Here is a 23,093-nt window from a genome sequence, read left to right as displayed (position 1 = left end):
TCTTTTGTGCTTAGCTCTGTGGTCTGCTTTCGATATTCTCTTTTCTAAGAACCTGTCTGTTTGCTCTCCATTTCTAAGCTTAGGCATTAAAATACTTGTTCTGTTCTCTCCTTGGAGCCACCATCACTCCCTAACATATACTGTGACAGTGGACATCAAAGTGCTTTATAAACAGCAAAGCAGTGGACAAATGTTAATTGATGGGATTATAAGTAGCTGTTCTAAATATCTCGAGCTGATTTCCAGTCACCATTCCTGTTATCAAGTTAAACATGAAGTAAAATTGCCCTCCTTGCTTCTGGGATGATGGAGCCATCCAGGCACAATGCTATTATGACAGCTGGGAATCATCTGAAAATGAGCTTCACTTCATTTGGCAGGGCAGATGGTAATTTAAAAAATAGGGTCCTATTTTTTAATGTTAGAATTGATTCACATCCAAGAGGCACACGCCCCCTACTAGGAACAGGGTTCAGATAGGCAGCTGGTGGTGGGACATCAAAGCAGGAGCACGGGGACCCGGTTACGCCATAAACCCTGATGGAGGCATCGCGAGGATGCTCAGCCAAGAGGGAGGCGTTTGCAATACAAGGCCAATTTTGACAGGGAACAGGTGGTGATCTTGGTAGCTGATTGACTTTGGAGGGAGCCAGCCAAGGACCCCCATGTGGGTGCTGGCAGGAGGGCAGAGCCTTCCCAGAAGTACTGGAAAGGATGGGGTGATGGCAAGCAAACACATCGGTGATGATAAAGTTCCATGACAGTCCTGGGAACTTGTATGAGAATTGTCAAGCACAAACGTCACATTTCCTACCTTTGCTCTCCCAGGCATCTTCCACCTCCTCACAGGTCTACCCCATTCAACAGACGCCCCCAGACACAGAAAAACTCACTTTAGACTCCATTTACCATGCCTACTACCTAATAAACTGTTTTCCTAAAAAATGTTTACTGTGAATTTTATAGCTGTTAGGAGAAGCTGCAAAAATCCACTTCTCTCCATGTGGCCAAATTCCTGGCTTTGTAAGTGCAGAATCGTATGTAGGGTATAATACCATTGTGCCAAAAGGTGGAGAGTGGGGAGAGTGCCTGTGTGTTCCCGTCTGTGTGTGCAAGAATGGACAAGAAACTTACATTAGTTTACTTAGCGGGCGTGAACTAGAAGGCCTGGGGACAGGGCTCAGGAGGAGACTCCATGGTACATCCTTTCTATTTTTTGAATTTTGAACCATGTGAATGTATTGACAATTCAAACATTAAATAATTCCCAGCATCATGACCTTCTGTCCCCTTGTTCATACTTGCTGATGACATGAGTTCTCTGACTTCCCACCATCAGTTCTGTTTTGATGGTCATGCTTTCTGAAGACTCAGCACTGTCGTTGACTGCCATCAAGTACATAGAACTTTTCCAATTCTGTAAAGACAAGACTTACCTCCTTCTTTTTCTTTTTGTCCATGTCTCTCCTGGGTACACAGTTAACGCTGACTTTAAACAGAGATTCTAATAGACAGAAGTTTGTCCTCAAGGTCATCGCGCAGACAGTTGTACATTCCCAGCCGTGGGGCTAAGGTTTGGGAAGAGACTCCAGCCCACGTGGAGTCCATAGCAACCAAGGTGGGGCCCAGGCCAACCAAAATTGGAGGAAAGGAGGTGCTGGACATATCAAGGCAGAGATTCGGATACAGGGACCCAGATCTCCCCATATTTCTGCTACTCTTCCCATCACGACTCCTGGGAAGAGCTGTCTAGATACACTTTCTCCACTTCGTCATTAAACCCTTCACTCCCCTGAAATGGCTCTTCTCAAGGCCACTGATAACTTCCATGTTCCTTATTTCAATGGTCTGTTTCCATCGTATTTGACCTCACAGCCACATTTGACACAAAACTGTTCATCCCTCCTCCTGGAAGCAATTTCTTCTTTCATTCCCTGTCATTCGTTCCTCTTACATGATTGGGCAGATGACTCAGGTGCTCTGGCTGACCCCTTCTGCTCTGTCCAACTTTTACACATTAGCATTCTCTGCTCTTGGCTCTCCTCTCTTCTCTACACAGTCTTCCAAGGGACCTTGTCTGACCACAGTGCTCTCCGTTCTGTGGCTCCCCAACCCCGACCTCCATATTCAGCTACTCCTGACTTCCAGATGCCCACGTTTAACTGCCAGCTCTTAACTCCACTTGGACACAGGCAGCCGTGTCCAACCCCACACGCCCACAATAGAACTCTCCATTCCCCTCCAAACCTGTTCCTCCCCTAGCCTTCTCCATCTTAGGAAACAGCCCTGAATGGTTCACACCAAAAACTTAGGAGTTCACCTAGATTCTTTTCCTTTCCGACTGACAGTCTCTTGCAAGTTCTGTTACTCTGCCTCCAAAATAGATCCTTAATCTGGTCACTTCTCCGCATCTTCACTACTAAAACCCGAGCCTTAATACCTCACCACTCGTTGGTTCTACGGAAACAGCCTCCTAACTGATTTCCCTATTTCCATTCTTGCCCACAAAACAGTCTGCTTGTTGAAAGCAACCAAAGCGAACCAGGACACGGGATAAATCCAATCACATCACCCCTCTGTGCCACCCCTTCCAACTGCCATAATCTCTACCTGAGTTCTTTTCTGTCAGTCTTCCTGTGGCCCCTTCCTCACCAGCCCAGCACTTAGCACCTGGGTGAGGGCTCTCTGAGCACTAAGCTGTGACCCCCCAAGGCACCCTGTAGCCTATCTCCCAGTTTTATATTTGTCACAGCACTCTGCCTATTCTAACATTTTATATTTTATTTGCTTATAAGTTTACTGTTTATGCTCCTCCCACTTGAGGAGTGGCACCCAGAGACCACCTGCAGCTCCAACTCCTGCCCTAGCCCGCATCAACTTCTTTAACTGACCACTAGGGCTAACGAGGTCCACACGCCCACTCCTCAAGTGTAGCATCACTCAGTGGGCCTGGCCAGGCAATTCCAATTGCCCAGAACAGCCCTCCACAGGTTGTGCCAAACTGCAAAACCCCAATTTGCCGGTCTCCACACACATGCAAACCTGGCATAGATTCTAAAGCTCATGGTGTTTAACTTCTCCATTTTTGAAAGAATATAGCCCTGGAGTGTTTATTTTGATGAACACATTCTTTCTTTCTAATTTCTATGTATGGGGGAGGGTGTAGCTCAAGTTGTAAAGCACATTCTTGGCATACACAAGGTCCCAAGTTCAATCCCTAGTACCGCCTCTAAAAATAAGTCAATAAACCTAACTACCTCCCCACACACAAAAAAAAAAATTAAAAAAAATCATTTCTAGGTATTTCCTAAGACCTGGGGAACAGTGCCAGCAGCCTGTGGTGTTTCTGAGGGGTAACTACTTCTGTTGTGTTCCTCAGGGGATCTCTATCCTGGTAAGTTACAGGTAAGTGGGATTTCCATATTACTTCACTTATATTAATATAACAAGGATGAATTATGTTTTAATGGAGACAATATATTGCAAATATTAAGCTAGAGTATTTCTATTTTTTCCCTCAATCACCATCCTTTAGTTCATCCTTTATATAGGCTTCTTGATCCAGGGCAAGAGAGGGTGAATAAATGAATGAGATGACTTCCTAAGCAAGACAATATGTTTAAAATTAGGCTATGAGCAGAAAGTGGGTTTTTCTAAGTTCCTTTCAGATATAAGTGACCCAGGGACGAGTTCCTTCTGTCAAGGAGCTAAGATGCCACTCTGTAGTAGACAGGTAGATCTTGAGACTGCTGCCCTGAGGGAGGGGAATGTGATTATGATGCAGGGGAGGGAATGAACAGCCACCCCTTCTGCCCCATGGAATTACGGGTTCCTGAGGGGAGAGAGACTGGTAGATGGGGGTGGTCGGCATGCGCCCCTTTTCCTCTTATAACTGGAAGCACAGAAGCTTTAGGAGGGATACTGACATGGGCCTGGGAAGAGAAGTCAGTGAGAATCCATTCTCTACGGTAATGTAACATGATAATAGCTGTATTTAATGGTGTAGGCACTGTGCTAGGTGCTTTATCTGTATCACTGCACTCAATCCCCCAAGAACCCTATTGCTATGACTTCATTTTAGCAGGTAAGGAAACTGAATCTCAGAGAAGGCAGGTGACTGGCCAAAGGTTACATACCTTGTAAGTGACAGAATCAGGGCGTGAACCCAGGGATACTCTAACTAAAGAGCCCTCATCCTGAACTACTGTGCTGTCACATCACTTTCAGTGATAGTTGGTGTAGGAGTTCGTTCACCTGCCTGCCTAGAGCTGCTGCCTCCTTGAGTTCCTCCTCCACACTGTCCCCAGAGAAACCCATTTATGAGACAGATCTGACTGTGCCACTCCACATAAGAATCATGGAATGGCTCCTGGTTCCCTGTCTACAGGGAGAAGCCCAAAGTCACCATGGCATATATATATTTGGAGAGGACCCACTGAATGGAACCCAGGATGAACACCTGTACAGAGAGCAATTCCCCTCTTCATTGTCTAATTTCTTCCCTGTCCCCTCAGACAAGCTCGTGCATGCAGTCAGCATGACTTAAGACAATGTCGCTCTTCCCCACAGACAGATACTCACAGCTGAGGAAGGCACCACACTTCACCTCTAGGGCCAGTGTGTGTGATAAGTGCAGTTGCAAAGGATCCTGTACGCAGGGTGTTTGAGGTTTATGTTCTGTGGTCACTGTCTTCAGATCCTTAATACTTTTACCTCTCAATCTGTTTTGTAAGTGGAGTATGCTGGGACTACAGCATGCACCTGCGGCTCATGGCCCCGGCTCACAGGTGGTCCTGCCTTCCCGCCACCTATCTCGGATGAATTCTCATGCATGCGCTAAGCCCCAGGCTCTGCCTGGCCTCCCCTCCCTGCCTCTGCCCCTTTGACTACTGCAGGATCAAGTGAGGGTGGCCCAACTCCTGCTGTTACACTCTGCTCCCAGGGGGTGACTGGCAGGGCACAGGTAGAGCTGGAATCAGGCACGTGTCCTGCTGCGTCTCGGGCTGGGGAAGAGCAATGCTATCTCCCGCTCAGAGACTGAGCTCGGTGGGGAAATCCATGAGGCCCTCCCACCCACTCTCAATCTAGGTGCCAGGAAGCTGCAGTCTCTTGGGGGTCACCTGTCTACAGGGGTTGGGACACGAGGCTCATAAAAGGGGAGAATGATTTATCTATCCAGGTTGGGTCTCTGCATCTCCTTTTTGCACTGGGTGGTAAAATTATGTAGCCTGCTCTGTCTACGGCTCTCTGATGTGTATCTTTAAATACTGTGGAAATGTCAAGTCATAATAAAAATGTGACATTAATGTTACTTCCAAGGGTGCTGAGTGCAAGACACTAACAATGTGATAAGTTTGGGCTTTTGCATTGACCTATGTTAATGTGTGATTTCATGCTATTTTGCATGGCAAGGGAAATTTCTCAGAATTTATTTGATTGCTAGATCAATGTGAAAATGCATTATCTGCCTGCCTTGAGCATGGCCAACTGTTGACCTCTCCAATTAAGTAGACTTGAGAATGAAAATTCAATTACAATGAACAAACGTTTCTTGAACACTTTCTATAAGCCGGGTCCTATGCCAGGCCCCGTGGGGAATATGCAGATTTGTGAGATGCGTGCCTATCTCTGGAGTACTTGCGAGCAAGTGGGAAGAGGGAGAGAGACATGCACAGATGACTACGGAGTAACACACCATCTTACCTTATGAGCGCAGAGGAGATGAAACTGGTCGTGTAGCTGGCCGCTTTGTAGGCAGCCCCTCATAAGCAGGTGATACTGGCTCCTTGTTTTATGTCCATTCTCCTTCTTGGGGAACAGAACTTGACTTTTTTTCAGGGTTCATCCCTTGGGAAAGATGAGTCTCTCTCCAGCTCAGTGATAAATCTTGATCAGCTGCTCTGTGGTAATCTCATGTCTTTTGTAAATGATTGGCTTAGACGTGGGCATGTGACTCAGGTCTGGCCACTGAAGCAGGAAGGCACAACTGTGTGTTGCTTTTGGAAAGGCTTTCTTGTAGTAGAGAGCTTGGTGGTTAAGGGCACAGACTTCAGAGCAGAATGCCTGGATTATAATCCTGGTGCTGCCACTTACTAGCTGCATGTCATCAGGAAAGTTACTTCTCTTTCTGCCTCCATTTCCTCATCTGTTAAATGGGGTTAATAATAATACATACCTAATAGGGTTGTTGTAAGGATCAAAATTAGTTAATGTTCATAAGGGGCTTAGAACAGTTCCTGGCACACAGTAAGTGTTATGTAAGTGTTAACTATCATTATCATTAAGAGGAGGCACCGGAAGTGATAGCCTCTTTTATGACCCTGGACATCCTGTGTGTATAGATGTGACTCCTCTAACTTCCACGGTCACCTTGTGCTTCTAAGGAGGGTTATGCTATGAGGAAGGACGGCAGAGCAAAAGGAAGGAAGAATCTCAGTCCCTGATGAAATCAGCAATCCTGGAGTCCACTCTACCTCTGGACTCATTGTGCTGTGATACGATAGATTTACTGTGGAACATACTTTCAGTCAGGGTCTTGTGTCACTGGCTGTCAAAAACATAATTTTACCTCTACAGCAACTTTCTGGTGTACTTCCTGGAGCTCCTCAGCCTCGCGACTTCCAAGTCCCACAGTTGACCTGGGTGCAGAGCCCGAGGTGGAGGCTGCTGCCCAGCAGCTCCTGACATCAGCTCCTGACCAACTTGCTATGACTCCCCAGGGCTTTGGCCTTGTCTTAATCACGATGTGATAGCTTCATGAATGATGAGTTTTCCAAGGTTTCCCTAAATTCTCAATCTCTTCTTGATATTCACAGGGGACATGTTTGAGGTCACTTTCAAATCTGCAAATACTATTAAAATGTAATTTCCCCACAAAACACAGTAAATTAACGCTTAATACGTCATCCCCATTGGTTCCAAATAATTCGATAGAGACAAGACTGGAATAAGTAGTAAAGTTACTAAATCTCTCCATTAAAATAAGCTCTACCCTGCATCATTTGTTTATTAACACTTACTAAGAACTTACTTAAATTTCTAGAAATGAAGTGAAGATGATGAAAACCAATTTTTAAGGACTACCTCGGGATAGCTATTGATTACATGGCGGTGCATCCTCTGAGCTACTGACAGAAAGACACTCACTTCCTCACACCCATCCCGTAGCATGTATCTGTAGCAAATCTGTGCTTCAGCAAAATGACAAACTCACAACTACTACAGATCTCCAGGACTGTTCAAAGACTGAGAACATTAATTTTTCGAATCATTAAAAGTCATGGGCTCATCTCTTGTGCCCACTTCTATAGACTGATAATGGCTTCCAAGAGCATCAGGCCAAGAAGGGCAGTGAGACCACATGAGGGATGAGCGGGAAAGAGTGCAGGAACCGACTGTGAATGTCTGCCCTGGGTGTGGGTGGAGGCAGCGGCAGCAGCTGGACTGTGCTTCTATAATCCAAGGTTTACACCATGTCCACCTCCCATTCTTGGAAGGCAATTAGAGCATTGTCAGGCCTGATTCCATAATTCCAATGACTCTTAAGTTCAGGATAAATTTATTTAGCAATGTACAGCTATCGAGCACCTTCCATGCACTAGGTGTACTCTTAGGTGCTGTGGAACATTATTAGGTGAACTGACCTCAGTCAGATCCAACCCACAAAGAGCTAGTTAACAGAAGAGAAAGATAGGTGTGTGTTCAGGGTATGGAGTGATAAAATGCAGCAAGAAAGGGTTCGGTAAGGAAAGGTGGTTTTAGAGAGTGTGGAAGGGGGCCAGCAGGGCACCTGGAGAGGGTGTGTTGTGAGGCGGCTTTGCGGCGATGTAAGGCTGCTGGAGCAGCTGGAGGGAGGATTTAAACTGAGCGGACAGGAGCCGAAGCCCCCGAGTGGAGGGTGACGGTGGTGGGCGACCGGCTGGCGGAGGGGCTGGGCGACTGGTCTTCACCCCAGTTTCCCTCACGGAGCGAGCAGGCTGCTTGTTGGCCTTCATTAGCTCGTCAAGCTGACGTGACATCAGTTTTCATAAGGGTTGGGGGCCAGAGCGAAACCCACTCTTTGGAAAGACCATTTTCATCACCCTGTGAAGTGTGACATGTAACAAATGTCTTAAAGTAAAGGAGAGGCCTCCCCGGTGTCTCACGCTGTACGTTTTCACTGTGAGCCTATGAGGGCTGACAAAGGTTCCATCTTCATTTTCTTAACTACATACAGAGTCATCAAATACTGCCAATGAAGAACATTCCTGACATCACACAAAGAAGGCAAAAATTCTTTAACACGTTGCTGAACTAGGCACTAGCTGTTGATGTGCTGAAAATATTTGCAAAAACAGATGAAAACTGCTAATAGATCGCCCCTAACATGCTCTTATGTCATGTCATACATATGCATACATATAAACATGAGGTAGGATTCTGTTAAATTTTTTTTAAATACTTCAACAATTAAAGCAGTGCTGTTGGCTGTCTACTAATTAAAAAAAAAAAGATAGCAAAAAAGAAAAGTATTCTTCAGTTACATGCAGAAAGCTGTAAGGAGCCAGTCCAGATAAAAAAGCACCAAGAAATAGATTGGTCAGTAAAATTAGGATGCACATTTTAACATTAGGGGGAAAAGGGAATTTAAATAAACCTCAACATCCTTGTAAAATTTAGAACACGTGTTTGGAACATGAAGGATGAACTTGCATGTCATGGGACTTTTCAGGCCTTCGTGTACTTATGGCTTGGCATGTCACTATCTTCTAAGCAAACCTAAAACAGAGAAGGTGATACTGTGACACTGAGAAGTTCCACCAGATCCAAAGCCAGAGTTCACTCCTTCCCTCTCCGCCCCCTCCCACTCCCAGGCCCTTCCCTGGAGTTTTTATGGGCAGCCTTAGATCTATATTTACCCACTATATTTAGGAAGTTTGATTATGCATAGCCTAAATTCAGATCTGAGATGATGATCCAGATTTGTGTTCACTAAAAAAACTTTTTCTTCTTTTACAGGCTTATAGCAAAGACTAAGCGCCCACTGACTTATTTGTCTCTCTCCTGCTATGCAGTAGGTTCGTTTTGCTTCAGGCCCTTGCCCTTGCTGTTCCCCTGCAGAAGGCTCTGCATGCATGTGCACGTCTGCCCAGGCGGGTTCCTTCCTGACATCTAAGTCTCCACTCTTCCGAGAGGCCTGGAAGAGAAGATCACCTGCCGTACGTAACACCCACCTCCAGTGCCTGGCTTTGCCCCTGTCCGGCACACCTCTGTGTGTTCGCCGGTTCTCTGCTACCCCTTTTTTCATTCTTGTAAGTTTTATATAATTAAAATATTTTATAGATACAGTAAAGTCCACCATTTTTAGTGTGCAGTTCTGTAAGTTGTGACAAACGCATAAAGACATAACGCCGCCGCCACAATCAAGATGCGGAGAAGTCGTGGCGCCTTGCAAAGGTTCCCATGCTCTCTTTCCAGCCAGCCGCTCCCCACCCCAGCTCTGATCTGCTTTCTGCATCCAGTGTTGCCTTTGGCAGAATGTCAGAGAAATGGAATCATAGAGTCTGTAGCCTTTTGAGTCTGGCTTTGATCACTCGGCATAATGTATTTGAGACTCAACTGTATTATTCTATGCATCCATCCTTTCTTTTGATGGTTGAAAATTACTCCAGTGTATGGAAGGACCAGTTTGGTTATTCATTCTCCATGTGAAAGACATGATAGTTATTTCCAGTTTTTGGTGATTATAAAAAAAGCTACAGCAAACATTCAAATGCAGTTTTCATTTCACTTGTATAAACACCTAGGAGTGGGACTGCCGGGTGATGTGGTTAAGTGAATGTCTACCTGCATAAGAAGCTGTCCAACTGCTTTCCAAAGCGGCTGTACCATTCTGCATTCCGACCAGCAATGAATGAGAGTTCCAGGAGCTGCACATCTTCCTCAGCACTTGGTACTGTCAGAATTTTTATTTTAGCCATTCTAATAGGTGCGCAGTGGTATGTCTGTGGTTTTAACTTGCGTTTTCCCTAATAACTAGTGATTTTGAACACTTCTTATGTGCTTATTTTTTCTTTGATGAAGTATCTGTTCAAATCTTTTGTTCAATCTTTTCAAATCTTTTGTTCTTTAAAAAAGTCATGATTTTCTTACTGTTTTTCTTATTATCTTTGAGAGTATTATATCACACTTTCTTTATATATTCTGGATACTAGGTTTTTCTCCAGATATATGATTTCCAAATATTTTCACTCAGCTTGTGACATCTTTTCATTCATTTTTAAAACTATGATAAAGTACAACTGATCATTTTTTTCTTTTTATGATCTGTGTTTCTGGTATCACATCTGAGAAACTGTTGTCTAATGAAGGTCACAAATACTTTCTTCTATGTTTACATTTTAATAGATGATCCCTTTTGAGTTAATTTTGAGATGGTGTGAGGTATGGAAGGAAGTTAGCTGCTACTGATATCCAGTCATTTCAGCATCACTTTCAAAAGGCTGTCACTTCTCCACTGAGTGTGCAACTTAGTTGAAGACTGACTCACATACAGTTCGGCGCTGTTTCTGACCTCTATTCTATTCCATTCATCTACATGCCACCCTTCCATCAGCACTGCACTGTCTTGATTACTGCAGCTTTACAGTAATTCTTGAAATCAGGGAGACATTACTCTGTTTATCGTTTTCAGAAATGTTACAACTACCTGAAATTATCTTATTTCTTTCCTGATGTCTGAGGGGGGACATCTAACCACCAGACCAGGGAGTTTGTAAGCATCTCATTCTCTTCCACCTTAGGACTGAGAAGAGTGCGTAGCATACAATAACTACTTAATGATTCGGGTGAAAAAAAAGCACCAGGGAAGGTAATATTTAACTTGAGGAAATTAAGGGAACTTAATGTTTGGGGGAAAGAGGGTTCAGTTGTTTTGTGAGTAGAACAGAGGCTTGGCTTGCAATGTGAGTGTGGAAGATGAAACTGGCCTTTGGGCTACAGCGTCTATCACAAGCTCAGTTCTTTTAGGTCCCATCAGGAGCTCCCTGGTGCCACATTCATTCCCCGTTCATCATGCATTTATCCAGCACCTACTGCATAGCACTGTATCCCAAAGGCAGCAGGTAGGCTCTCGTGCTCAAGGTACGAGGCACCGCAGAGAAATAAAATTGAGACTGTCATCCAGGTGCCCTAAAAGCGGTGTCTGCACAGGGCATTCTGAGTGATGTGGGAGGGGCACCTAAGCCAGCCCAGGGCTTGGAAGGCTTCTCAGAAGTGGGCATGCTTAAGGTCTCGTTCCACAGGAAATTTGGGGGTCCTGTTTTCCCTTAGTGGGATTTCGCAACAGTGTACCACAAGGCTCTCTCTCCCAGTGCTCTCAAGCAGCGTCAGCTCCTTCTCGGTGTGGGGCACCTGTGGTTCTGGTTTTATGGGTTTGCTCTGCTCCAGATCTCCCCATCAATGCTCTCTTGGCGCCCTCTACCTCTCCTTCAGGTCACGCACTGCAGTTGTCATGACAGTTAATTCTGCAGTTGGCTATTTCCTGCCCACTTCCCTCCCACTACAAGGAGAGCTTCAAGGAGGCAGGGGCTGCATCTGCCCTGGTCGTGGTGACACTTCCGCAGCCCAGCATGGCCAGTGGCCTGGCCAGGTCCTGGGACAGACTGTCTGGGACCTGAGTGATGAGGGACTCCTCTCACAGTTCTGGGCAAATCTACTGGTTTACTGGAGAGCTTTCCCTCCCTGATGGAGTAGTTTTGTCCCCTTGCTCACTTTTAGTGACAGCTGTTAGCTCTCCTTTTATTTTCAAACGACTTAAAAATAGTCAATAGTCAAAATAAAGGTCCCCCCACCCTGCCCACGGAAAAACAGCAACTTTCACAGCATGTATAATGCTGGGTGCTCATGTTTCCAGTAATTCATTTGTGGACCGCATATCACTGGTGGTCAGGTGGATCGGGGACTGGCTGAAAAACAAACACGAGTCTTTTGCTTTTGTGTGTCAGTTGGGTCTACTGTGACCTAAAAACGGGTAGAATAAAGAGCAAATGGAGAGAAATTTATTTTGAGGCTAATAATTATTCTAGGTAATGCCATTTATTTTAATTTCCCTCAACATACATGTACTACACACACACACACACACACACACACCCTTGTGTTGCTGCAATAACAAGAGTTGAATGTGGTTGAGCAGAAGGGTATTATCACTGGTCAACATTTAACTGAGCGCCTACTATATGCTAAGTACTCCGCAAAGGTTCTGTCCTTTGGCTTACACATCCCTGCCGAGGATATTGAGGCCTAGACATCAGGAAAGGGATAGTAAAGAAGTATAATCACGATCTGGAATTCCCAGCGGAGCCACATTTTTAAGCATCTCATCTGTTTAACTAAATCTATCAATCAGCCTTGCTGCTGAGAGAAACAGGTAGAGGAAAGGCGGCTGCTCGGTGCTCCACAGTCCCCCTGCTTTGACAGGGCCCTGGCCATCTTGAGCATCACTAGATCTCTGACAAACTCTCACTCTGACCTCATGGCCACTGTGTGTGTGTGCCTTCATGAAAATTAGGGGCTGGTCAACACCAAGGCCCTCCCTAGGTGGTTTTCTGGCTCAAACCTTGTTTTTGTACAATGAAATCAAAGTGGGACTCCAGAACTACTAGTTCACATGGTTCTTGCATTCAAAAGGTGGGTTTTCTAAAAGCTTACAAAAATTCATTTTCTTTTCCAAAATCCAATGGATTGCAATGAACTACAGATCAACATCTATTTACTCACAGAGTGAGCTCGTGAGCAGAGAACAGGAAGAAAAGAGAGCAGCATTTACTAAGCACCAATTATGGGAACTGCTCCTCACTGGGAGGTGTTACAGAAATCCTTGCCACCTCCCAGCGAGGTATGTTGTTCATCCTGTTCTAAAGATGAGAAAACTGAGGCTCAGGCAGGTTGAACAGTACTGGTGACTAGCCAGCCTGTTCTCTCTGAGGCCAAAGCCTGTGCCTTTTGCTTTACATGGCAGGATTGTGCAAAGTGATGGGAGTGAGAATTCCTTCCTTCCCTCAGAATTAGAGATGAGATCCATACTCCTAACCGAAAATAGGTTTCAAAGACTCATACCGCGTGTGACACCCTGCACACAACATACGCAGTTACAGCCTTGTCCACTTTTTTCCTCCCCTGCTTCAAGGTCAGCATTTCATTTTCCCATCTCTTTCAAAGAATTCTTGGTTTGGTTTCCTGGGTTTCCTCTTCTCTTTAAGCTTTCCAACACTATACAGACATGATGCTTTGAATTAAAGCCTTGGGGAGACATTACAATATGAAGGAAAAGTTGCTTTTTAATAAGGAAGTCAAGAATGACAGTGTCCGGTGGTTTTATCTGTGTGGTTGATTTCACGTGTGGAGTTTTAATAGGCTCATATTGACGAGGTATAAAAATGGAGAGCTTTTCAAGAAACGTTTGTTGTATCCAGCTTGTTGTGGCAAGTTATCTGTGTCTGACAAAATCTGCATAGCTTCCAAAGAGAGTTATGTCCTGACGTACACGGTCTCAAAAAAACCCCTCCAAAATGTACTTTAAACGGACTCATGTTTTAGGTGTACCGAACAACTGCTATATAGTCATCCCACGGTGAACAGAGGTCAGAGGAGATCATCTTTCAACTCCACATTTTGCAGAGAAGACCGAATGCCAGAAGGAAAGCGACTTTGCCTGAGGTCACACAGCTCATTACAGCTCAGCAGGAAGGAGGACGCCCTTTGTAGGGCTCTGCAGAGCGCTCTGTTTCAGGGTGGGACAGTTCTCTACTGAATTCTGCTTAATGAGACATAAAATGTTCAACTCCTTATTGGGATCCAAGTCTCCTTAGAGAGGAAGAATAGATGCTTTTTTCCTCTTAGGATAGATAGAATTATTTGAAACCTCTTTACCTGTCCTATGGTCAAGTGAGATTCTATATACACAGGTGTGAAATGGATGAGGGCATCTTACCTGAAGAAAGGGTTCTTTAAATCGAGGGTGTTCCCAGATCGGAAGCCCGTCTGGTTTACCAGCGCTACAATCTGAATGTCATAGCTCTGTCTGTATGGCAGGGAGAAAAACAACAACAACAACGTATCATCTCACAAGCCTGGTGCCAGCTAGTCACAGACATTTAGGGCATCTTCTAGACACACCTACTTCACGAGGGTTTTAAGAGTATGTGTTTGGCATCTTATACATGTCAGCGTGTATTTATTTGGATATTATTTACATTAGTAGAGGCAACTGAAGGCTTGTGTGTTGGCAAATTGTTTATTTGTCACAAGAGTTTGATAGCTATAATTCCTTGGTCTAAATATCATGAAGGTAATGGTATTTCTGGTTGGTTACAGTGATTTTAAAAGGCTTTACCAGTATCACTGACAGAAATAGCTTAAAGTACCACAGACCCTTTATAAGTCACCACTGACGTACTAAAAGAATAGTAATCATGGGAGGACTGGATGGGGTAAAATCTCAAAATGACGTAAAACAGCTAACAAATGTGAATGATTTTAGGAGACCCCAGGTGAGGGCTCGTGCTTTTATAGTGCCAAGAACTGGCTAATAAGGACAAGTAATACGACATATTCTTGAAGACTAATCTGAAGCGGCCATGTTGGCGGAATTTTTACTGTCATTCTCAAGAATACACGTATTTTTTTTTTGGTTATAAAAGTGTGACACATTCACTGCAGAGAAATAAGGAGAAATAGAAGTAAAACAAAATAATCCACAGTGTCACTAGACAAAGACTCTTTCAACTAACACTGCAGAATATTTCCCTTCTATGTCTATCTCTCTCTCTCTCTCTATAGATATTCTTCCATATCTCTATTTTATTTAACATTAGCAAGCATTTATCCTATAATTGTTGACAATGTGTTTTTCAACAGTCATATGGGTACAGCACAACTACTGAACAATTCCCCATTCTTAAATATATTTTTATCGTGACATTGTTACTTACATAAACAAACACTTGGTTTTATGACAGAAATTCTGCTGCAAAAGACATTCAGGTAATACATCGTTATACACCGCCTAGGATTTGTCATCGTCTTCTTCTTCTTCTTTTTTTTTTTTTGGAGTAAATTCTTAGAGGTAGACTCACCAGGCTAAAGCATTGAAGACATACTTAAGGCCCTAATATTTACTGCTACAATGTCTTCCAGGAAGTGTACCAAATTACTTCGTCACATACAAAGTGTAAAAGTGCTAATTTCATCACACCTTTTCCAACCCTTAAAATTTAAATGTTTGGGATTAAAATATTATTATTTTAATTTGAACTTCCTTGATAACTAGACTTTTTTTTTAAATTGCAGAATTTTTTTAAATTGTGATCTAAATTCCTCCACTCCCACTCCCACCCTATCATTACCAACAGTGGCCTGGGTAGGTTTAAATATAGTGTCAGATTCTGTAAAACCAGTAACTCAAGGTCTGCATTTTATTGGAGACAAAATAAGAGGAAGACTAGCCATCCATTAAAAAAATCAATTATATCCTTTGATTCTATTTCATTCAACTCATCTCACTGACTCAGAACTTTTCTGTTTGTCTAAAATGTTTCTTCCATGATACCCACACCTGGCAGTTCACTGCATTTGTGATACTTGAAGGCAGATTTGAGGAGAATGAGACACTGAACTCCTGAGGAGTAGGGCAGCCTTTGCTGGATTCACAGAAAGGCTGAGAGATCGCCTAGTAAACAAGTCAGGGAGGGACACACTAACATATGTTGCCAAATGAAAGACATCTTCTTAACAATAACTGAAGTAATTCACATAGAACTTAAAGCAGAAACTGAGTACTCCGAGGGAGGCTCAAATGTGTGTGTTTATGGACATGCATGTATGAGTCAGGCTGGTCACACCTAGGAACTGAGTGGTTCCTGTCGGGACTGGGAGGAACAACTGGTGCGTTCTTGCGGTGGGGTCTTCAGCGAGGCTCTTTTTCAGACAGTAGGTCTGATAAGATTGCCACTTTCTCCTCACTTTTTACAGCCCACTCTTCTTCTTTACCTGTCACCAAAGTCCTATCTTTCCTAATGGCAAGAAAAATAGAGCTTCAAGACGTGTCATGTCAGGGCTCAGTTTGGTCCGTGAAAAGCTCAGATTTGTTCTCAGAGCCCTTCCGTGTGTTGGTGGGGGGGAGGGGAGGTGGGGGGGTCGGGTGCTGGTTAGGGATGAGGGAGGGGGATGGTGACGTTCACTCGTTTGACAGAGATTCATCCAAACGAGAAGATGTGTCCTAACCTAAAATTTCAGGAAAGTGAACTCTTTGATCCCAGGACCAGTGTCATGCTAGTGCCCAGATGCCCAGAAGGCCAACTCCAAATCCAATAATTAATGTGCAAGGTTTATAAAGCAACTAATAATGTACAGTCTTCAAAGACTGTGTCTACAGGACCCTAATTAACTCTTAATTCTTTCAAACCAGTTATTTGGCAATGTGTTTTTTTTTAAACCTAGTTCTTTGTCAAACTTCGTCATTTTAAATCTTTAAGTGCCAGCACAAGTGATGTAAGTGGGGACACACCTTAGTTCAAGAATTGAATACAAAACCACTGCTTTGTACCAACATTTCTTTTGCAATATTCGAGATTATTGGAAGCCTGGGAACAACATATGTAGGACGTGTCTTACTGGAGAATGTGGTGATTCGTGATAATTTCATCTTAGAGAAAACTGAAGGTGCAACAGTGGGACAGGCCTAGGGCTGACCATTGAGGGAGAAAAGGATGGAGAAACAGAAGTGACAGGAAACTTGGGGAAAAATGACCCACGTCCCTGAAGATTTACTGATTAAAGAAAGGAATGAAAACCTCAGCAGTTGTGGACTCTAGACCAGTGTTCTGCAAAGGGGTCTGAGTGTGCCCCAGAAAGGAGGTAGGATGCTACATCAGGTGTGGGAGAAGTTATTGAGCTGTTATTTTAATTTTTTCAGCTATACAGTGGTTTGAACTGCATCCTGCCAAAATGTATGCTCCAGCCCTAACCCCTAGTACCTGTGCGTCTGATCTTATTTGGATAAAGGGTCTTTGCACATGTACTGAAGTTTAAATGAGGTCATACTGGATTAGGGTGTCCTCCAAATCCAATGCCCAGTGTCCTTATAAGAAGAAGAGAGGACACAGAGAGAGACACACAGAGAAGACGGCCAAGTGACGACGGAGGCAGAGACTGGAGTGAGGCAGCTACAGGAAAGACTAGGGATTGCCAGGCACCATCAGAAGCTGAAAAACACAAGGAGGGTTCTTCCCTGGAGCCTTCAGAGGAGATGTGGCCCTGCTGACAACTTGTTTTTAGTCGCTAGCCTTCAGAATTGTTAGAGAATAAGTTTTTGTTGTTTTAAGCCACTGGATTTGTGGCAATTTGTTATTGCAGCTCTAGGAGACTCATACAGTTTACCAAATATACACTGAAAACTAGTGAATTCACTAGGTAAATGCTGGACTTGCCATCTGTAGCTTAGAGTTGAGGTATCTGTGACGCTCACCTAAGTGCCTCAGGTTTGCTAAGGTCGGGTGGCTCAGGAAGACTCTGATTCATCTTAAATAATTCAGCACCACGTTACTGAGTAAATACCAACCATGTGAGAACGACAAAGGTCAGGCTAGAAGAATCCGACTAACGCTACAAAACAAAGAAACGTGACTTAGAGCTGCAGCGGCACACACTACTGCTTCCCTGCACCTAATTGTGCATGACAGTTTCCCCTTAAAAATCCCTTCTGATGCAGCTGTCCAAATACACAGCTAGTGAGAGGTTTCATCTTAGGTGAGGTCCACGGTAGAGCAGCTGAGTGAAGGCCATTAGGAGCAGCACTTGAAGCTTCCAGAGCTTTAATTCTTCGGTCAGCATTTCTCTAGTTTTGTAAACAACAAAGCTCATCAAATTTTCTGCAAATCAAGTTCTCTGGCAGCACATCTGGATACAGCAGATCCTTCATTGGGATCCAGAAATTTTAAATTATGTTTCAAAAACACTTTGGCACAAGATGAGCTAGATCCCAAAATCAGGCATATTTATTTTTTCAATTAATTCTTTTTAGTTCTATTTTTGTGTGTCTTGTAAAATGCACACTACATGAATTTCTATATGTGTATATGTATATATACACACAGACATGTCTCTGCATGTGTGAATATCTAGGGTATATAGATATACATTCACATACGTCTGTCTCTCTATCTATTGAGAGCACTTAGTTTTGTGTTTTCTATTTTTATTACTGTAGTAATTCACATAAGTAAAAATAAATACTGTTCTATTTGGGGGACATATACATAAAGTGTTTTTACTCATAGGTGCACAAAATCAAACAACTTTGGAGACCGTTTCTGTGAACTTTAGGGATATAAATTTCATAAAGTTCATAAAAAAGAGAAATTCTATTTTATTGTCCAGAGCAATGAAATGAATGACAGCTCAAGAACGATGGGAGACTGTCAGAAATAAAATGCTAACAGTACAATCATAAACGTTCCTGGTGGGGAAGAAAAGGGCAGGCATTGTCACACTGGTGTGGTTGCACAGGGAGTTCTCCCAGGAGGTGAGAGTTTAAAAGAATATTTGACGATAAGGGAGGGGGAGATCCTACCTAACGTGGAACAAAGAAGTAGCCCCTTACTGAAAAAATACTGTGAAAACCCTGACATTTGAGGAAGTGCTCAAGTCTGTAGAAAATACAAAGGAAAACAAACAAAAAATCTGATGAGATACAATGAGCGCTAAGAAAGAGAACAAGGGAAGAGGAAATGTAACTAAGACTGACTGTGGACCTACTATGTGTTTATCACTATATCTCCCTTAATACCTGCACAAGCCTAGTGAGACAATTGTTATAAATTCTACTTTATAGATGATGAGGTGAAGACACTGGGGTGCTAGAGAGATTCATTAACGTGCTCAAGGCCACAGAAGTACCAACCAGTATGTAGAAGAGACTGGATAGAACAGGGATACATCCAAACTCCCAAAGCTAGTCTCTTCACTGCACAAGGGTGCTGATCTAGTAAGATGAAGAACTTCCTCCTTGTCTCCCTCCTGCAAAGTACTGCACACCCATGATATCTCAGCATCTTCTTTCGGTTGGGCCAGACCAAGTTTTTAATAAGAGAGGGATCATCAACATATGACTCCTCCGTTCAGGTAGTCATTCCACATCACTGCTCAGTCTCTGAAATGTACCAGTGAGGACGGACGCCAGAGAGTGAGACTCAGGCCCTCTTCTGGGGAAGCTCACATGTAGGCAAATAATAACAACATGACAACGGTGCCATAATAAAGGTGTGGAAAGCTGTAGGAGTCCTAGGGGTCATGAGGCAGGTGTGAGAAAATGGTTTGCTTCCTTCTCACCTACTAGGGGAAGGAAGGAGAGGAGGGTAGAAAAATATGACTGATAAGAATGAAACCCAAGATATGTTAGACAAAAGTAGTGGAAGAATAAGATGATTTGAATTCACTCACCTAATTACACCCTAAGATGTAATATATAAATATTTCAAAGTAAGCGAATGTTATCCTGGTTTGCACAAAGCAGACAGGGCAAAGTCCAAAACTCCAGGCAGATGCTGGCTACTGCTTCTCAGCACTTTTAAAAAAAACTAGTCAGGAAACACGGGCTATATTAGGATTTAGGAACAAAGTGGCAACTCCCAGGATGAACATGGCTTAAGTCAGTATTTACCACTTTTCCTCCTAGAAGCCAAACACGGAGACTAGAAAGATACTGCAGAGCACAGACCTCATTTTCTGTAAAACTGGGAGGAAGATATAATGTGCCATCTTCAACTTAGGTGTAAGGCTGCAAAAGCACTTGAGATTGGGTGTAAGCCGCATGGGATGAAGTACAGGAGGAGTGCAGAGAGGGTCAGGCAGCCGAGAGGCAGAACAGCTCAGAATGTGCTCACACAAACACCCTCCCTGAGGATGAGGAGCACCTTCTGAAATGCAAAAGCACAACATGACGTGCGGGAACTGGGGTGAGTGAGGCTCCTGGAACCGGAACATATAGCACTACCTAAAGAATCACAAGAGCAGCCCTGTGTGCAGGGGGCAGTATGACTCTGGGGCAGCACAGAAGGATGGGGTGTGAGTTGAGAAAAACGCTAGCACGGACACTGCCGCATCTCTCCCCACCACAGGAACTTCTTTCTTATAAATCTCTGTCCAGAAAAGTCCCACTAATTGGATGATGAACAACCATAACACTAATATAAAGATGTTATTAGAAAAAAGTAGGAAAAAAGGAGCAAAATTTACTAACAGATGAAAAACACATTAGATAAAAGATGGTATAAATTGGAAAATGTGAGCAAACATTTTGCTACAAAATTTTAAAACTGCAATGAAGCCCTTACTTTTATGAAGGAAGCAATAATTTTTATGAAGGAAGATCATGATGCAGAAATATAGTAACTCGAGGGAGGGAAAGAGAAAAATCTCAGTGTACTGATATGGAAATGTATTAGAGATGTATCATTAAGTGAGAACATTACGATGCAGAAAACAGGTGTAGAATGTTGCCATTTAGGTATAAAAGCAGAGGAAAAAATACCCATACAAGTACAGTGTTCCCTAGGTGTATATCCAACATGAGAGCCTCAGAGGCTAGGCAAGGACGGTTAGCAGTGGCTCCGTGATGCAAGAGGGCAGGGGGACCAATGCAGTCTGGCCTGGGAGGGAGACTTCATTGAAGGCTTATAGTACATTTTCATTGTGAACAGTGTAACTACACTGTCTATTAAAAATTAAATAGCCCTTTAAGGAGACAGAAAGTTATGATAGCTAGAGATAGAGCACAGCTTCACTGAAGAATAATAATAGCAATGTTCAAGTAGCTTCATCTCCCTTTTTGGCAGGGTTAGAGGACTAAGCCCTGAGGGCGAAACCGGAGATGAAACTCACCTGGAATCACATTTGATAAAGGTCGGTTCATATTTCCTCCTGGTCAGGACTGAGGGGTGTGGGCTGGACATGAGCGTAGGTGGAGGGGTTTTGAGCTACTTCTATGACCAGATCCAAAGGGCGTGGACTAGGCTGTGCAAATTTTGAAGGAAGATTTACACCCTGGGCCTCTTCCTGCTTAATAATTTTTAAGTAAAAATTTGCTGATTAAATTTGCAAATGATACAAAATGGTAGGAATCACTAATATGCTACACAAAATAATTTTTTAAAATAAATAAAATGAACCATTAGCTCTAGTAAGGATCTAAAGACAGCAGGATGAACGCACGAGTAGAATAAATACAAAAACTTGAACCAAAGATGACAGAAACCAGCTGCGTACTAGGAGAAGGGAGAAATGACGTAAAAGCAGATCATGTAAAAATACACTTTTTGGTTTTAATTGCCTAAACACTCAAGTAAAATGGCCCTCAAACTTAAACTTGGATCACCTTAATATAAATATGGTACTCAAAATAGCCGTGGTCACTGTCACTTTGTACCCAGCACTTAACAAATCACATATGCTGTCCTGTAGTTTTGGAAAACTATTTTAAAGGGAACATTGAGAACCTGGGTTTTTCCAGGAGGGATGACTTAAATTTTAAACTACTTCAAAATCACTCTTCTGGGATGGAGGCATTGAGGATGTCAGCCTGAGAACAGGGAGACCAGCAGGATACTGGGTCAGACTCTCCTAACACTGAAACAATTGCTGTTTGGAGGCTTCACCAGACCTATTTGTTTTGAATTCAGAAACACAACTAAGATCAGTGAGTAGACTCTACAGGAAGTGAGACATAGGCTCGACAGCAAGAGTAAGTTTTGAATAATCAGGGACGTCTAAAGTAGAAGAGAGTCGTCATAGCTAATGACCACATGAAAAGTTACTTAACATTATCAGTAATGAAAAAAATAAGCCAAAACAACCAGAAGCAACTTCAAACACTTATTCTGGAGTCTGTTAGATTGGCAAAAACCATAGAGACTGGTAACATTCAGTTTCAGGCAAGATCTGGAGAAATGGGCCTGCTGAGTCATTGCTGGAGTGAGTGGAAGCTGGAGCAGCCCTGGAGAAAGGCAGGGTCTATCAGTCTCTGACAGGCACATTTCTATTCTTAAGGTATTTCATCTGGAAATATTCATGTCAGTGCACGAGCTCTACGTTCAAGGGTAAGTTAGTGCAGAATTTTTTGCAATGGCAAACAAGAAAATCGAAAGCAACCTAAACATCAGTCAATCGGGGGACTTTAAAAGGACAGCATGGTATATCCATGCCCTTGACTGTTCTGCACCTATGAAAAGAACAAAGCAGATCTACCTACGCAGACTGAGCACTTACTACTAAGTGAAAACTTAAGTTGTAGACAGCAAATGTAACATTCTTGTAAAACAACCACCCCACAACAGCATTACTTGTTGGCACATGCACCGAGCGTCACTTGGAAGGGTTAGGAACAAGGGGTCACACCTGGGGAATGGGGGAGGGGTGGGAGTGCGGCTGGACCCTAGGCACTTCTGTAGTTCTCACCTTACACGCAAGCATGTCAGGTTTTGTAGTTAAAGACAGACAGACTTTAAAAATGGAAGGGTTGGTTGGCAAGATGGTGAGCTCTCTGTCACTGGCGTGTTTAAGCACAGGCCCAAGGAAGGGAGGGGGTGGCTGGGAGGGAAGAGAGGTGAATGCCATGACCTCTGAGTACCCCCAATATCCTGAGAGTCCTTGATCCACTCTGTGACTCCTTCCTCCTCTAACTCATCCAGGAGAAGCTCCAACAAAATGAAAGAAAATAGAGGGTTGTAAAAATGACGTAAGTCCCAGTGATCACTGCAGGGACCTCATGAAGTCCATTACCAGAGGGAAGCAGTCCTACCTCACACACCACACCCTGCCCCTCCGGTGCTCTTCCCCCTGCAGTGCAGATCAACTTCCCGGTACTAAATTTGGGGGTGTGTGGTTAGACAGATGTAAGTAAGGCCAGGAAGCTGACGTGGGATTTAGAACCCTTGATAACTCAAGCCTTTGGCAAACGCCCCCATGAGCTGATGGATTTCCTCCCCTTTGCCATGGTAAGGGGGGGACTGCTGTCCTTGAGTTACCTCAGTGCAAGGTGACATGTGTCCTGCAGGCTC

At 43.6% G+C, this 23,093-nt stretch overlaps 1 protein-coding gene across 3 annotated transcripts in view; it reads right to left on the bottom strand.

Annotated features, from left to right (window-relative positions):
- LOC105079181 (histone-arginine methyltransferase CARM1) overlaps positions 1-23,093 on the bottom strand; it is a 269,300-nt gene that overhangs the window by 15,951 nt on the left and 230,256 nt on the right. For 2 of the 3 annotated variants that reach the window (XR_012506359.1, XR_012506360.1), the window contains exons 12-13: positions 13,973-14,062; positions 5,704-8,757 (exon numbers count right to left, since the gene is read on the bottom strand). Coding sequence is in view for 1 of the 3 variants with exons in the window: in XM_010967891.3 (XP_010966193.1) it covers positions 13,969-14,062 (94 nt within the window). In the remaining 2 variants the exon portion in view is untranslated. Of the gene's footprint in view, positions 1-5,703; positions 8,758-13,968; positions 14,063-23,093 lie in introns of those variants that run through there. The other variant, XM_010967891.3, reaches the window with a different exon arrangement.

This window comes from Camelus bactrianus, chromosome 4, assembly GCF_048773025.1.
Source record: "Camelus bactrianus isolate YW-2024 breed Bactrian camel chromosome 4, ASM4877302v1, whole genome shotgun sequence".
NCBI lineage: Eukaryota > Metazoa > Chordata > Mammalia > Artiodactyla > Camelidae > Camelus > Camelus bactrianus.
The sequence above is the reverse complement of the archived record's forward strand: the minus strand, read 5'-3'. Positions and strand labels throughout refer to the sequence as shown.